This window comes from Stegodyphus dumicola, chromosome 1 (genome assembly GCF_044657685.1).
Source record: "Stegodyphus dumicola isolate Sdum_Otavi_A_Nest chromosome 1, ASM4465768v1".
In the NCBI taxonomy this organism is placed as follows: domain Eukaryota; kingdom Metazoa; phylum Arthropoda; class Arachnida; order Araneae; family Eresidae; genus Stegodyphus; species Stegodyphus dumicola.
Genome location: NC_140768.1, coordinates 21,994,808 through 22,011,101, shown reverse-complemented (window position 1 = coordinate 22,011,101; position 16,294 = coordinate 21,994,808). Strand labels below are relative to the sequence as shown.

Here is a 16,294-nt window from a genome sequence, read left to right as displayed (position 1 = left end):
TTCAAAAGATTTGAATCTACACATGAAAGTAATTAAAAAAATAATTAACAATTTAAATAAATTTAAAATTTCGAATTAATATTTTAGTCCTAAACACAGAAATCTAGCTATCCACATAATATGCATACTTATCAACAAAACAGATCAAATAAAGAAGCCTAAAAAAAACTTGAATTTTACAGAAATAATTAAAAAAAAAAAAAAAAAAACTCAATTATTTTCATTTCCCTTTCAAGCAATAGTTATTTAACCATTTTTGATATGATAATTGTTAATCTTGATCAATTTCCTCAGGCAATGCATTAACTATTTGTATATACAAAGAGGGAGAGGAAGTGGACTATCTATCTAAAGTCATCTAGCTATTCTTAGACTGACCTAATGAATCACATTTGTCCTCATGTCTTTTCCCATACTTATGACCCTCAATTTTTCAAAAGTGTGGAGGGAGAAACAGCTTATATTAGATCAAGAGAATATGCTGAAGCTTGAAATACAAGAATATTCCGTAAGTTCCAATAAACAACAGCACCTATGCCATAAGTGTTTCAAACAACATACCTATCTTCTATAGAAATGTATTAAAAACAGTGCTAATTAAGTTAAAAAATGTTAATTAATTAAGCTTTTTAAACAAAAATTAAGCAAGCTTTTAACTATTTCAGGAAAATTAAACAGGTTTTTATCCTATCTACATCTAAAGAAAGAGAAAACAATTTCAAATGAGGCAAATATATATACTATACCAATTTATGTAAAATACTTACTGGTTTTTTTCCAACTATAGTTTGCTGTACCTTCAGGACTTGAGTGACATGATCTGATCCCATTTTAAATTCATTTGTTTTTATTCTTTCATAAATACCAACAAGCATGTCTCTATCTAAATCATGGCCATCATCAATAGCTGAAAGATAAAGTAATAAATAAAGTAAAATAACTATTGCATAAAAATAAATATGAGATTGAAATAAACAATAAATAAGTGTTTGAAACTTACATCTGAGGTTCCGAATGAATTCTTCAAGTTTCATGCGTCTGTCTGCCTTCATATTTGGCGTGTGAAGGTCTGTGTTAAGCATTATGATGGCAAATGCAAGAACAAAAACTGTGTCTGGATTATGAAATTTTGAAGCTATGTCATGGTTGCACTCAATGTAACGATGACTGAATACTTCTACGAGCCTTTCTATTTTCTGTGCTTCACCCTGGTAAAAAGAAGACAATGTTACATATTTAAAAAATAACGTATTTGGATATTTGATGCATGATTATAAGCTAAAGTAAAAATGTTTTTGACGACAATTCATACAAATTATCTATATTAAGGGAACTTTTATCGGGGCAAGGGGGGAACGCTTTTGTTTTAAAGTTATAAATTGTACCAGCTATAATTTCTTATTTACTCTTATAAAAGATTTATAATATGAAAGATATATGCATCTAAACCATTCAGTACAGATAGTTAGAGGTTTAAAAACAAAATATCTGAGAGAAAAAATTTCTACAAAAGAAATTTATAACAGCATTCATAATAAATATTACTTTCTGAATGTTTCAAATTAAAAACTGAAGATCACAAAATTAATTGGACTGAAAAAAAATCTTGAATTGACAGTTATTTATTATAATGTCCAATTGCACAATATAATTTCTTCTTAACTGGTTAGTGACTTTTGAAGGGCAATAACATTTCTCAAGAAAGGGGTTAGAAGAGTTATAATTTTAAAAAGATGACAGAAGATATTTCACTGACCACCGCAAAGGAGAAATACAAATTGATAAAATTGTATCAGATAAGAGATTGACAAAATAGTTTCTGCAAGCAAAACAAATATTATGAAAACTTTTCATTTACTTTCTTTTTTAACAGGGGCAAATTTTATTTACTGCAGTATATTTAATATAAAATTTTCTTACATTTAAAGACTTGGTATGTATAAGAAAAGTTTTTTTTTTTTGGGGGGGGGGAGGAATTTCCAATTTTTTCCTACAGTACAAGTTATTTTTCTTCAACAACAAAAACAAGAACAAAATATTCTTATACATATTTATAGCTACTTTCATTGCTTAAAAAATAGTTGTCTACACTTCTTAAAAGACAAAGAGTTTTTTATTTTTTAAATAAATAACTGCCTTAATTATGAACTTGATTAAAAATTTACTACAATGTCTGAATTATTTACCTTATGTTTAGGAGTTAAAATATTTTTAAAATATATACTTACTGGCATTCTAAAAAAAGTTTGGAATTTCCTAAGAGCAACGTCTACTTGCATGCCAGCTAAATCTAATTCTTGAACAAAGCATCTGAAAAATATTGTAAATGTAAATAAATAATAGCACAGGTTAAGTATTTTAGTACAGTAATACATAATTAATTGTACAATATGAAAAACAACTGATTTGGGATTCAAACTACTCCTTAATATTTAATATAGAAGTTATTTATTATCATAGATATCCTATCACTTATGATATTTATATACAATGAACTGTAAATCAGCTATATTAGAGGTGGATACTATATGTGCAATGTAAATGATTTACAACAATAATTTTAAAATAATTTATTACATATTAATTCCGAAATTTAAACATGAAATTTCATTTGATTTTTCTTGAGGAAAAAATTCTTTTTAGGAATATTTAAGATTTAATTTCCACTTTTCAATTGAAAATTGCTTTAAAAATATATTACCATTATTTATGTGTGTTTCAATCTTAGGTTTTAATTCTGTTATAAAGAAGATAATTTTTTTTTTATTTCATATAAAATAAAAGAGCACAGTTAAAATTTTTCAAGATCACAGAATGCTATATAGGCTAGGTTTGGTTTTTAGAATATAGCAAAGCATATGAGAGTTAACTGCCTTAATGCAAAGAATACCTTTATGGAGAACTTTCTACGGGAAACTGACTTTTATTCATGTTACATATGGGGAAAATCATTTTCACCTTGTCAATTTGAAATATTCAGATTGTTTTTTAATCAAAAGATATTTATAAATTAAGAAAATACTAGTCACTTTCAAGATGGTTATCGTGAAAGGATGACTGCTGTGAAGATATATATTTGCTGCTTGCTTTCGTTATATATTGTTTACATTATTTTAAATAACAAATAAAGGCTATAATGATAATTATTAATTCAAAATTTCAAACGTAGCTTAAAAAAATATTCAGTGAACAATCACAGCTGTTCTTGTTTGTATAAAGTCTACTTTTCATGAATACAGATAAATATTTCCTGCTTACTGATACATTTTAATCATATATTAAAACCAAAATTCTAAATTTTTTATGTGGCAGACAATCATCAGCATGAAATTTTATTTGAAAATGAATAAAATTTTAAAGAAATTCCTTTGAAAAATCCTCAATTTTTGTCGACATCTTAGCTACTTTTAAAATAAGCAGTTGAAAAAATCTAGTGATTTTTGAAAGTACAAAAATTTTATGTTTAAAGTACAGAATTAATAACCCAAGTTTTAAAGTTCAGAAAGATATATGGCTGTTAATGAAGAAATATTAAAAAAAAAAAAAAAAGAGAGAGAGGAGGGAGAGAGAGAGATGAGGAGGAGGAGGCTGATGACATTGTAGATTAAAAGTTTGCCAAGTGAAATTTACCTCAGTAAGAGGTTGGAAATTAGTGCCAAGTTGTTATAAATGCAAATATATGTAAAATAGCTTGTAAAATATTTAAAAAAAAAAATGGTATTTATGCATAATTTGAGGCATAGAATATAAGTATGAAAAAAAATTGGCATGTCATTTCAGAAAAAGTTCAATTCTGAGTCAAGATGGGTAGGTATGCTAGAGCAATGTATAAATCTAATACATATGTCTTAAATCACACTTCCAAAACATGAGAGCAATGTAATTTAAAGCTTGTTGATCTGCCAACCAGAGCGAAAGATTTATCTCTTTTTTTGGGGGGGGGGCTCACCATAAAATATACTGTCATTATTATTAATGACTTCTAATATTAAAGCAAGACTTACTCCAGGACAGCCATATTAAATGAATTTTGAAGGTTTCCAAGGTACTCCCCAATCATTTGCTTGCTGAGACCTTTTCTAGTCAGAAGGAACCTTGCAACTGCTTGAGGGGATGCTTCCAAGAAACCACGCTGAATTAAGTAACGAATTCCTCTCTCGGGTTTTTTATTGAATAGATTTAAACCAACTCTGTACTGCCTTTTCCTCTGAATTTCTGTAAGCTGTTGAACGATAAAATAATCATTGTTTATCATAAAAATGTATTCAGGAGGACAAAAACTGATAGTGAGAAATTATTTATATAAATACTACTAATATAATAAGTTTGCTAATCGTAACTCTTTCCATGAGAATAATAACTCATGATATTAACTAATGAAGTATAATAATATTGAAACGGCATGTATTAATTTTTTGATTATCTGATAATTATAAGTTCTTATGTTCGTATTTTTTAAACATTCTAAAACAGAATAGAGAAAAATCATTTATCAGGCAAAACAACTAAATACAAATGATAATTGGTTGTGCTTTTAAATTGAATTTATTTATTCAAATACTTAAATTCCTATGGGAATAAATATAATTATGATGAAATAACAAGCATTTTATTCGTTACTCTAATTTTATTCATTTATTCATTACTGAGATGGAAGATCAATATACAGAGTATTTACACACTTTTAGAATGATTTCAATAAAGAATTTAAAATAACCAAATGTTTTTAAATAAAAATTTCTAGCAATAGCTAATTATTGGAAATGAGAAATATTGTCTGCTATTTTTAAAATTTGTTCCCGTTTCAAAGTATTGCATGTAGAGAAACTGAGGACTAAAGGATATTTCTTTTGTGCTTTCCAAAGAGAAATAATCCTATTCCATATTTAAAAATCATCGTAAAATGCACAGTATTAAAATTTCCAAATGATAAAAAAAAAGCAACATTATTATTAATCGGAAAGGGAAAAATCATGTTCATTAATCATTACTTAAGGAAAGAAGACACCAAACGAATACCTCCAAATGATATGTACTGAACAGAAAATCCCCCGAAAGAGGTATGTACAAGAGATAAATCTGGTAATGCAGAAGTCAGTTTCAAAGTCTTTAAATACATCTGTAGCAGTCATAAATAAATATATTTTTCGTACATAAAAATATATTTATTGTACATAAAAATATATTTGTTTAATGAACAAGAGAGGGTTATTTCTGGTCATTTATTTCCTAGCAGTGATTTATAAATTTCTACTATTTTTCAATCACCCTATACAGAAAAAGCAGGAAAAATAAAATTTTTAATTAGTGCTAATTTTATGTGCTAAAGTTCATGTTCATAAAACATCATAATAGAGTTTCTCTTCAGCATAAGAGTGATACTGTGTAAAATTAATTTAGTGTGCGTTTCTTAGATTTATTATTCGGAAATAACTGTTAAAAAGATCATTTATATTTAAATACATGATTAAGTATATTTGTAAATATAGAGGTACATCAGTATAAGATTTCACTGTTCTGATTTATACAACAAATAAAGTGAATACGTGAATACAATATTGCATTGAAAATTTATAATTCAGAAAACTACAATATTTTAAATTCTTAAATAAATAAAACTGAAGTGAACTTGTTTATTAAAATTTTTTTCCCACTGGGGGGAGGGCAGAAAGATAATCCAAAATATATACAATTGCATACCTTATAAACAGTAGGAGTTCCAGGCAATTCATGAGGAGTTCGAACATCAGGATAATTATGAACATTAAAGGAATGACTCATATCTGCAGGAGCAGTATTTGAATAACCACCCCCACCATCTAGACTGTCTTCACTGTTTTCCGATATGTTGCTCAGTCGTTTATCTTCTGCGCTGACAGTCTGTTCAGCTAAGACCTGTGAGATAAATTTAAAAAAAATATTAAAAATTTCCAAGAAGTGAGAGATTTACATGTGACAAATTTTTATGCATTATAATCAAAATATATTACCAAGAAAGCATATTAACAACAAAAAATAAAATATTTGGGTATTTTTTTTATCATCGCAGAACTAAGGAAATGAGCATGGAAAAAGTGATGAAAGATGTATATATGTATATAAATTCAAACACACAAATTCTACAACAATTAATTTATCACTTGAGACTATATAAACTTTCAGTATGCAAGCAGACATATATATATACGTGTGTGCGTTAAAATTAACCGGGCAAAACTACAGGAAAAAAAATCCCATAATACCTGCACGGTTAGTTACTCAATTTATACACAGTTTGCAATAAATCAAGAATAATGATGATTTGGGAGGGGAAGGAAATGGAAAAATTCAAAATTCTGAATGATTATTATTATTCTTACACACTTACACAAAAATATGTTTTACTGTAAAAATATTTTAATTTACATTCTTTCTATTGATGTGAATTTTTATCAGACTTAAGTGCAGTAGGAACCAAAAGTTAACATGAATATTTATAAAACATTATTTACTACATATCTACTAAGCATACATCCTTAGCTTTTTTGATCTAATGCACCTTATTAGTTTGCTCAATCTATTGTTACTGTTATCTTATCAAAATTAAAGTTTTAATAAAGGATATAACTTCCATTTACACTTTCCTTGAAACTATATATCCATAAATAAGCCAACAGATGTTAGAATCAGAAATACTAAATGAAAATAACTAAAGTCTGTAATTGAGATGACAATACCCCAATTATCAATCAGCTAACAGGAAATATAGTAAGTCTGAATTAACATTTTAATATCAAAAACTGATTATTCATATCCAGTCTTTCTTTGTGCAGAAAACCTCATTCTTGAAGAAATCAAATGGCCTTTTTTCACTTCTTGGAGTCCCAAATAATTTCAATTAAAAAAGTAAATTTAATTACATGAAAAACGCATCTGCACCAGGAAAGAAGCCAAATAAAACTAATGCTGACAGGCACCAGGAAATATACAAAACAAAAAAAGCACCAAGAATAACAAGAAAAGCTACAACATTTTCCATTGAATGGAACATATTGAGATATGCTGCATGAAAATGGCATAGCTCATGTCTTCATGATGATGACACTGCCCTGAATCAATCAACCAACAGATGGCAAAATCTTCATGAATGATACAGTTTAAAGAAAAAGGTATGGTTTCAAATTAAGGAAAAATCATCACTAACAGTAAAGAAAGTTATAAAGAGGTTGTTGGAGATGAAAAGCTTTCAGCTGGCTTTTTAATTGATACAGCCGTTACAGAACTTGAACAAGAAATTATACCTCTATAAAATCAAAGAGATCTCTAAAAATCTGCATTTAGTATTAAAAATTTGTTTAAACAACTTACGTTGAAAGAAATGTTAAATAAAACAAAATAAATGCTGAAACTAAGCATTTTGTGTGTGAATGACTGTGTAAGTTTTAGTTCCCTTAAGGTCATAAATGCTTCATTATTTCCCAATCACTTTATACTTTTAATTTTATAACTTGTACATGTCATCATAGTAGATTTAACTTAATGACCTAAATCTGAGAATCACCAAATCTCAATTATTCTGGATCTCAGACTCTGTAGTGTTTACCAAACTTTATTCTTCAACACAAAACAGCAAGTCATCAATGTGGAAGTGACAGATTATAATTTTGCTGTATACAGAAGAGGGAGACTGATCATAGTAAACCTGATGATTCTATGTTCCATAATTGTTCTCTTAGTTTTACAGAATTTATTTTATTCAACCCCTTTTAGGAATATATTAAAGACACTGTTTCTTATTATTTTTATTCACAGATCTTACGATCTGAAAAAGCACATTAATTGCTATTGGAGGAACTATGACATAATACATTTTATTGCATGATGGGTAAAAAAAAACTGGTTATTGCTACATTGTTCGTGTAATTAAGGAAGCTATGCAGAACACATGTAAGTAAAACTTGACACGCTTTGTTTTTCGAGGGAAGTCATTTCGTGCAATACTTGCAATTCTACACTCATATCTTGAAAAATAAAGCCATCTAAAATTAGATCCATTGTAAACCTATTTTTATTTTCATTAGAATTCCAAGACAGAATTCAATAAAACTTACTAGTTAAACATTATGAGCTACTTTTCCATATTTCAGTCTACATATATGACCACAGAGTTAAATCCATTTTGGAAATTTAAGTATTTTTAATTGTTAAAAGACTTATATATTAGACAAGCACCTAAGATTGCATATCTAATAATTAAAAAATAATTATTTACATAATATACAGTGAAAAGCAGGCTGTTACTTATAATGTATTAGTAAAAATCAAGATGTTACTTACACAAAATACAAAAATTATAATCAAAATTACAGTTTCACTCACTAGAGATTTTCTTTTCCAGACAGGAGAGGCTTCCACTGTCTTATTTGTTGCTTTGACACTTTGTAAGGAATGCTGACTACACTCTGACACTGTATCAAAAGCATCAGTACCATCCTCCTTACTGGGAATGGAGGATGTTCGTTTAGGAACCTGAGGTGGTATTTTCTTTTGCTCAACACGTGAAGCAACTCGCCGTCCCAAAGCAACATCACTCGCTCTGGCAGCATTTCTGTGCAGGACACTACTGGGTGACTGCTTGGAAGGACTAATGTTTAGAGAATGTCTTGCAGAACAACCACGATGTATACTAGAATCTGGTTCACTGGTTTCAATTTCTACATTCAACTGCGTAATGAAAAGAAACATATATAAAAATTATTTCTGACACAATTTCACATGATGAGTAATATTATATGACCATAACAATATCAAAAAACATAAAAGGATTTAAGGACTTTAGAATTAAAAATTAAAGTTTGTTGTTACCCAAACAGAATTTTCTTGATATATACATGCACACAGAGACTTAGAATTAACAGTATCCAGGCAGATAATTTTTTTCAAGCAAATCCATTAACGAAAATGGAATGTTTAGATACATTGCCTCCAAAAGTAAGTGAAAAAAACTTATATGCTATATTAAGGAAAAGTTATAGTCTTTACACACTTTGCATTAATGAAAAAAAAAAATCAATTTTCTGGGGAAAGGAATATAAGAAAGACAAAAGTTTTCAGAAAAATAAATATTAATATAGGATAACATCCATTCAGGTGTAAATAAATGCTTGGCACTGATATCATGCCAATTCATGACACACATATTGTTATTATAAATGGATAGAAAGATTTACGTTTTGTAAAATTATGGAATAAAATTTTATTTTAAAGCCTTTTGGAAAGTATTAAAAGATTCAATCACATAGAGGACTTCTGTGGCTGCTTAAAGATATTTTAATCAAAATAAGAAAATATATTGTCACCTATTCATATGCAACATTGCACATGGTATCGCATTTATGTTAATTTTCATTTTCTGACAATTAAGGTTTAATCAAAATCGTAAAAAACAACCTTATATTTAGCGTAGGTATAATGAAACACTCAATCGATTTCGAGGGCAGCTAAAGGTCCCTCCTCATCAGGAGAAAGAAATACATAGAAAGAAGAAAATAGGAATCACAGAAACACGTGGTGCTTATCAGCACTGCACGTGGTTATAACTAGATTTTTAATCAGAGTTGCACTGGCCGCCTACTTTTACTGAGCCAGGCTGTCTGATCAAGCATAAAGAAATATTAGCGAAGTTAAAATAGGGAGCGAGGGGCAAATGCACATTACGCTCAAAATCTGAACTTCAAATAATGGAAAGCAACCACTGAACGGATTTTTATACCCTCTGGTAGTACCAAGTGCGAGGAGGTAACGCCATCTATCGGCAAAAATAATTGAATTAAGACAAATATTGAATTATATTAAAAGTATTAAAATATAATTTCAACTTTTCAAAGACATCTAAACCTTCAATTCCTCAAATCATCGCCCCTATAGAGAAAGCCTTTAAATTCTCCAAAATTTCGGAAACGCAGAAGGATACAATTCGCCACCTAATTACTCATAACGTTAATTTTAACAATAAATCTTTGGGTTCTAATCTTAGCAAAAAGGAAAATGAGATCTTACGTGAAATTCATTCTGATACTAAAATCATTATCTCTAAAGCTGATAAGGGCGGACAGATCGTTGTTATGGACAAACACACATATATTACTGGAGTCTCTAAATTGATAAATGAAGGCCCATACTGCTCGAACTTCGGACCTCATGAAAGTAAAAAGTGCTATTAAATCTTCCCACATTCTGCCAACTCAGTTGAAGAAATCACTTATTCCGCCTATTACTAATTGCGCTAGACTTTATGCTCTTCCAAAAGTCCACAAAACCGGTATTCCTTTTCGACCAATTGTTTCCAACATAGGTACTGCTTCATATCCTTTGGCCAAATATTTAGTTTCCAGATTTTCTCCTCTACTTGATAACAATATTCACACTGTAAAAAATTCTGTTGAAGTCATTGATAAACTTAAAAATATTTCCCCACTTCGTTCCATTATGGTTTCATTTGATGTCAAATCATTGTTTACTAATGTTCCGGTCGAAGGAGCACTAAATTGTCTTGAAACTAGGCTTCGGGAATTTCACTTCACACATACTGAAATTAATGAGTTGGTTTCGCTTACTAAAGTTTCTCTAAGTCAAACCCACTTCGTTTTCCAAAATGCATATTTTCGTCAAGTTGAAGGATTGGCTATGGGTAATCCTCTCAGTCCGGTACTTGCTGACATTTATATGCACTATTTTGAGATGAAATTATTTGATAAATTATCTTTTCGTCTTTGGATTCGGTATGTTGACGACACTTTCGCACTTTTTGACGGTTATAAAGAGGATTTATCCGAGATTCTATCTATTATGAATTCAATTGATCCAGCCATCCAATTCACTCTTGAAATTGAATCCAACAATTCCCTCCCCTTCCTCGATATTCTTATAATCCGCAATGAAACCGATTTTAGCACCACTGTGTACCGTAAACCCTTTGCAGTTTGTTTACCACCCCATGCCAAGTCATGCCACCCTGTTAAGCAAAAAATGGCTTCTTTTTACTATTATGTTTTCCGCGCGCTAAAAGTTTGTTCCTCTGAATCTTTGCTTACCAATGAACTTCATTATTTGAGAGCAGTTGCGATTGACCGTGGATTTTCTCCCGTGATTATTGATAAAGCCGTCAAAAAATTTTCAGATTCCCATCAAAGAAGACATTCTACTGTTAGAAATAATATCAATGACCTTGTCGTGCTTCCATTTTATCCTTCTGTTAGCTATAAAATTGCACGGATTCTCCAGAAATTCAATTTTCAAGTCGGTTTCTCCCCTATTAATAAAATTCACCCTTCGATTCTAAAAGATTGCGTTTCTGTCTTGAATTCTTGGGGAATTTATAGTATATCATGTCAGTGTGGTTTAAGATATATTGGCCAAACAAAAAGAGCGTTGAAGTTTCGTATCAAGGAACATGAATCTTATGTCAAAAAAGGGGAAATTAACAAGTCTTCAATAGCGTATCATAGCTGGACTTTTAACCATAATTTTGATTTTGGGTCTGCAAAAATCATCCAAAAGGCTTCTTCCATAGGCGAATTGGATTTTCTTGAGGCTTTTCACATTCACAAAGATTTAGAAAGTTTAGTTAATGATTTGAAGTCCAATCCAGTCCTTCCTAATGCCTTTAAAATTCTACTGTCTTAATTCAATTATTTTTGCCGATAGATGGCGTTACCTCCTCGCACTTGGTACTACCAGAGGGTATAAAAATCCGTTCAGTGGTTGCTTTCCATTATTTGAAGCTCAGATTTTGAGCGTAATGTGCATTTGCCCCTCGCTCCCTATTTTAACTTCGCTAATATTTCTTTATGCTTGATCAGACAGCCTGGCTCAGTAAAAGTAGGCGGCCAGTGCAACTCTGATTAAAAATCTAGTTATAACCACGTGCAGTGCTGATAAGCACCACGTGTTTCTGTGATTCCTATTTTCTTCTTTCTATGTATTTCTTTCTCCTGATGAGGAGGGACCTTTAGCTGCCCTCGAAATCGATTGTTTCATTATACCTACGCTAAATATAAGGTTGTTTTTTACGATTTTGATTGTCACATTAGCGTGTTTCTCTTCTAGTCTAATTAAGGTTTAGTTTGGTTCCCAGCAAAACATGCAAGAGATATATGCAAGGAGAGGAATGCCTTAGTGCGGACTTTTTTAAGAAGATTGGCTCATATCCATGTCATACAGGGAAAGAATAAATAAAAGCCTCCGCTGCTAATGGGCACTTAAGAGGAACTTGTTAAAACATACATACAAAATTGCTTCCCGTTTTGCAAATAACCAATTTTACTGAATTATTCAGGGGGGGGGAGTTTTAGTTTATTCTGAATAAAATGTTTTAATAAAATATGAACTTTTTCCAGCATGTTCCCCCTACACATATACTCCTTTAAAATAAAAAACTGTTAATATGAAATGGTACTAAACTTACAACACTGTCTTCAGAAGACATTGAATCCCTTCCTGGCTGGAAACCGTCTGGAATTTGAATTTTCGTACTATTTAGACTAGAATTAACATATACAGAAGATGCTTGATTTGACGAACTATGAGTCCTTTGAGTATTAGCATTAGGTACTGCTGTCCATGCTGGATGCCTAGGAAATGAAGGAGGGGATAAAGTTGCACATGACTGGTATGCATCTTGATAATATGCACTGTTCAAATGAGAAACTTGTTTATTTGCATAATGTTCATAACCATTGGAATCTTTGTTAGTATATTCAGGATGATATGGTCCTTTTGCATGAGTTTCTTGGTACTTCATACGCCTCTCACGGAAACTCTGAGTACGACAGGGTTTGCTACACCGGGAACTATCTTCAGAGTCTAGTGTCTCGTTTAATTCTCTATATAATGTTTGGTAATGAGACTGAGTAATGGCATCTGTGCCAATGCCACAATGGAAGTTGTTACACATTTTGATATCCCCGTCGTAGCAGGTCTGATGCTGTTGAAAATGAGGATATCGAGAAACTGTACCGTTGGCATTATACACTACCCATTCTTTATTTTCTATATCAAAAGCTGGAAAGCGCCTGGACAGGCGTTTTTCTCCTTTGGAAGCATTGGCAATATCTTGGAAGCGTTTCATGATTGTGTATTTCCGAAAAGCTCTTTGAATCGTCAAAGCTGCTTTGCGAGCACAGACGCCGCCATACTTCCTTTCAAGCATTTCTACCTGCTTGTCAAGCAAATCCTGAGAAAGCTCATACCTGAAAAAATATTAGTATTGAAAAAACTTGGCATGATACATAATAAAAATCTTGATTTTTTAAGTAATATTTTTACACATATGTATATCACACAATTATATCAAATATATATAGTAATTGTCAATTCCTTATAATGAATTTTAAAAAAATGAATGTATGTTACATCAAGAATCCATTTTCTTATATCCACCTCAGATGAATTGGCAATTACATTCATTCAGAAAGTACAATTAATCATGCAGTTAAATAAAAGGTAAATTATTAATTAGTAAGATTAAAGAAGCAACATATTTTCATGATGCTTTAAAACTAAATTGTATTTTTTGGTAACATTAGCACATTTTTTACTGCCAGTACAGTTAAATGTTGACTAGTATGGTAACCATTACTGCAATTTAAGCTTTTTTATTTATATTAACTCATAATTTTTCACATGATTAAAAAAATTATTATTATTTAACATGGTGAAGAAAATATGTTTTCTTTGTGGCAACAGGTTAAATGTTACATATTTTTACTGTGTTTCATAATTGTTGACTCTTCAATTGTTAACTTCACTATAACTATTGCACCTTACTTGGGCGGGGGGTCTTTTTAAATCTAATCTTATTAAAAGAACCAACCATATATATATACATATGAAATTACTACTACTATTAGAACTTTTAATTATACATGCAGATTGTTTTAGAGGAAAAAAGAGAGAGAGAAAGAAAGAAGACGACATATTTTTTATTTGTAAGATCACTGTAATAAAGTTTTTTATTAATGAGAAAATGATAGACTGCAAAACATTGGAAAAGTGAGCTAATGTTGGATAAGAAGAAAAATATTAAATTTGAAATACATACAGTACACTTCATAAAACTCAATTAATTTGAATCAAAGAAGCAATAATCAAACATACCTTTAATAACATTAAAGATGTGCTTTTTGCTTGATTATTACTTTAAGTATAACATAAAAATCTAATACAAAGAAAACACTTTAAATATAACTTAATCAAATATTATAAAGTATATAGATTCGTACTGGCTATTGTGAAGTCGTGACCTTTTAAGAGCATCATCGTCCACTCTTCGCACTGGTGTCTTTTTACAAGAGACATTCCCACTAACAGATCGCTGCCTTGCTCGGCCCAAATGAGATGACCCAACATTGCAATTGTTGTTCTCAACTGAATATGAACGCAGTTGTTTCAGTGGTGGACCAGGCCCACATGATGCCCTTTCCACTGGCTTCAGAGGAGAACTAAAATAAATAAATAAAACAACCACATTAGCAAAAACAAAATTTTATATGAAAAAATATACAAACAGATACTTTATCTTTTAAAGGGAAGAGATCGGACTAAATGAAATGCTTTATTTATGACCTTGTAAATATTTTGCTTGAATGTTGCAAGTATCAGATCCATATTTTTACATTCATTTTACAAAATTTATTTATGATTTTTTTAACCAATTTAAAAAACAAGTCATCTTTTAAATGATTTTGCACAAAGAATGGTTTCTTATTAGCAGCAAAAGCCAAAATATTATGCCAGATAATTTGCCTGGCAATAAAATATGCTCTTCATATAATTATGTGTTTGAAATACACACATTTCATCATCTGAAATGTGTTAATTATTATCACTGTGATAGCTAAAGAGGTTGAACCATTGCAAAAAACCAATTACATATAATTACCACCAAAACTGGCAGTAAACAGTACAATACTGACAATGTTACAAATGCATTTTTCTTGCAGAAATCATTCATCAACACTCTATTACTCTACTTTTGACTTTCTTTTTTAACTATACAACGTTAATTTTTATTTACAGGTGCTATTTTAATTTCCGGTAACAAAACAGGAGGAATTACATTTACTGCAAATTTCCATGACTGAGCTAAGAACTTTTGTAAAGCTAAATTATGGATATCAGCTTATGTATGCAGCTGCTTACCTTACAAAAAACATGGGAACTTTTCTGTTAGCTGGGCACAAATAATAAATAGCATTTTTTTTTTTTTTTTTAATTTTTAATAATAGCATTCAATTTTGTTTTCTAAACCTGAAGAATTTCTTCAGACACTCATTGTTAAATTAATAGGTAATAGTGTCATGCTAGTGTGTTAATTGATAAGTGATCATAGAAGGTCATACATTTTATGTAAGCTACTGTCATATAAAAGTCTTCAGCTTTAAATATGAATTAAAAGCCAATTAAAGAAGAAATTTTATAATATTATTTATTTGGAGGGGCAGTAATAAATGAATCAAAATATATATTTTATAAAATTTATTTAGGTAAGTCTTGATAATAAGTATCGGTACTCTTCTGTTTTGAGGGCCGTAAAAAAATTGCAGCGAAAATGTATGCGCAAAAGCGCCAAATCTAGCGAACGCGCCCATTTAACAGCGCGCTAAATCTAGCGTAAGCGCCGGTTTCAGATTGCATAAGTTTATATAGTTCTGCAGGCATCCATTCAGTTATGTTTAACAATTTTTATATAAATTATAATAATGATCTGAAATAGTTATTTACTCTTATGCTTCCATTCCGTCATGCTTAGCCCTTTTTCATATAAATTATAATAATAAAAAAGTATTATATGAAATTAACCTTTCATCTAACTTAAAACATCAATCTTAGATAGTTATTTACTATTATACTTCCTTTCTTGCCGCAATTATTTTTGGCAGCATTGGCATCAACAATAGTTTGGCGATTTTTTACGGCCCTCGAAACTGAATAGTACGTAAGTATCTTTGCAATCTTGAAGCATTAGATCAAGAAATTATTTATGGTGACATCTCTCAAATTAGATATAGACCCTGGATTCGAGAGCTCGAAACTCCTAATATAAGTGACATGCCAAAGGACCCTATTCCTACTAAAATATTAACTGAATCACATGTCACTGTAAAACTCTTTCCAGGTCAAAGAAAAGAACTTAAAGGAGGTTTAATTGTCATGAAAATTAAAGCAATGCAAGACATTAATGGGAAAAGTTCCTGGAAGTCAGAAAAGAAGAAATTTAAACTCTAATTTTACTCCTTGCAACCCAGGTTATGAA

General features: G+C 30.2%; 1 protein-coding gene and 1 long non-coding RNA gene across 9 annotated transcripts in view; one reads left to right on the top strand and one right to left on the bottom strand.

Annotated features, from left to right (window-relative positions):
• LOC146999056 (uncharacterized) overlaps positions 1–8,517 on the top strand; it is an 83,740-nt gene extending 75,223 nt beyond the window's left edge. The window contains exon 3 of one of the 2 annotated variants that reach the window (XR_015040317.1): positions 8,378–8,517. This is a non-coding gene — a long non-coding RNA (uncharacterized LOC146999056). Of the gene's footprint in view, positions 1–6,812; positions 7,401–8,377 lie in introns of those variants that run through there. The other variant, XR_015040325.1, reaches the window with a different exon arrangement.
• The window catches only part of LOC118189465 (IQ motif and SEC7 domain-containing protein 1-like), a 649,009-nt gene that overhangs the window by 18,449 nt on the left and 614,266 nt on the right, over positions 1–16,294 (bottom strand). For all 7 annotated transcript variants that reach the window (XM_085813482.1, XM_085813491.1, XM_085813478.1 and 4 more), the window contains 8 exons: positions 14,262–14,480; positions 12,446–13,229; positions 8,359–8,703; positions 5,701–5,895; positions 4,005–4,222; positions 2,229–2,310; positions 1,001–1,208; positions 768–907 (listed from right to left, as the gene is read on the bottom strand). In XM_085813482.1, the coding sequence (XP_085669608.1) occupies positions 768–907; positions 1,001–1,208; positions 2,229–2,310; positions 4,005–4,222; positions 5,701–5,895; positions 8,359–8,703; positions 12,446–13,229; positions 14,262–14,480 (2,191 nt within the window). The remainder of the gene's footprint in view (positions 1–767; positions 908–1,000; positions 1,209–2,228; positions 2,311–4,004; positions 4,223–5,700; positions 5,896–8,358; positions 8,704–12,445; positions 13,230–14,261; positions 14,481–16,294) is intronic.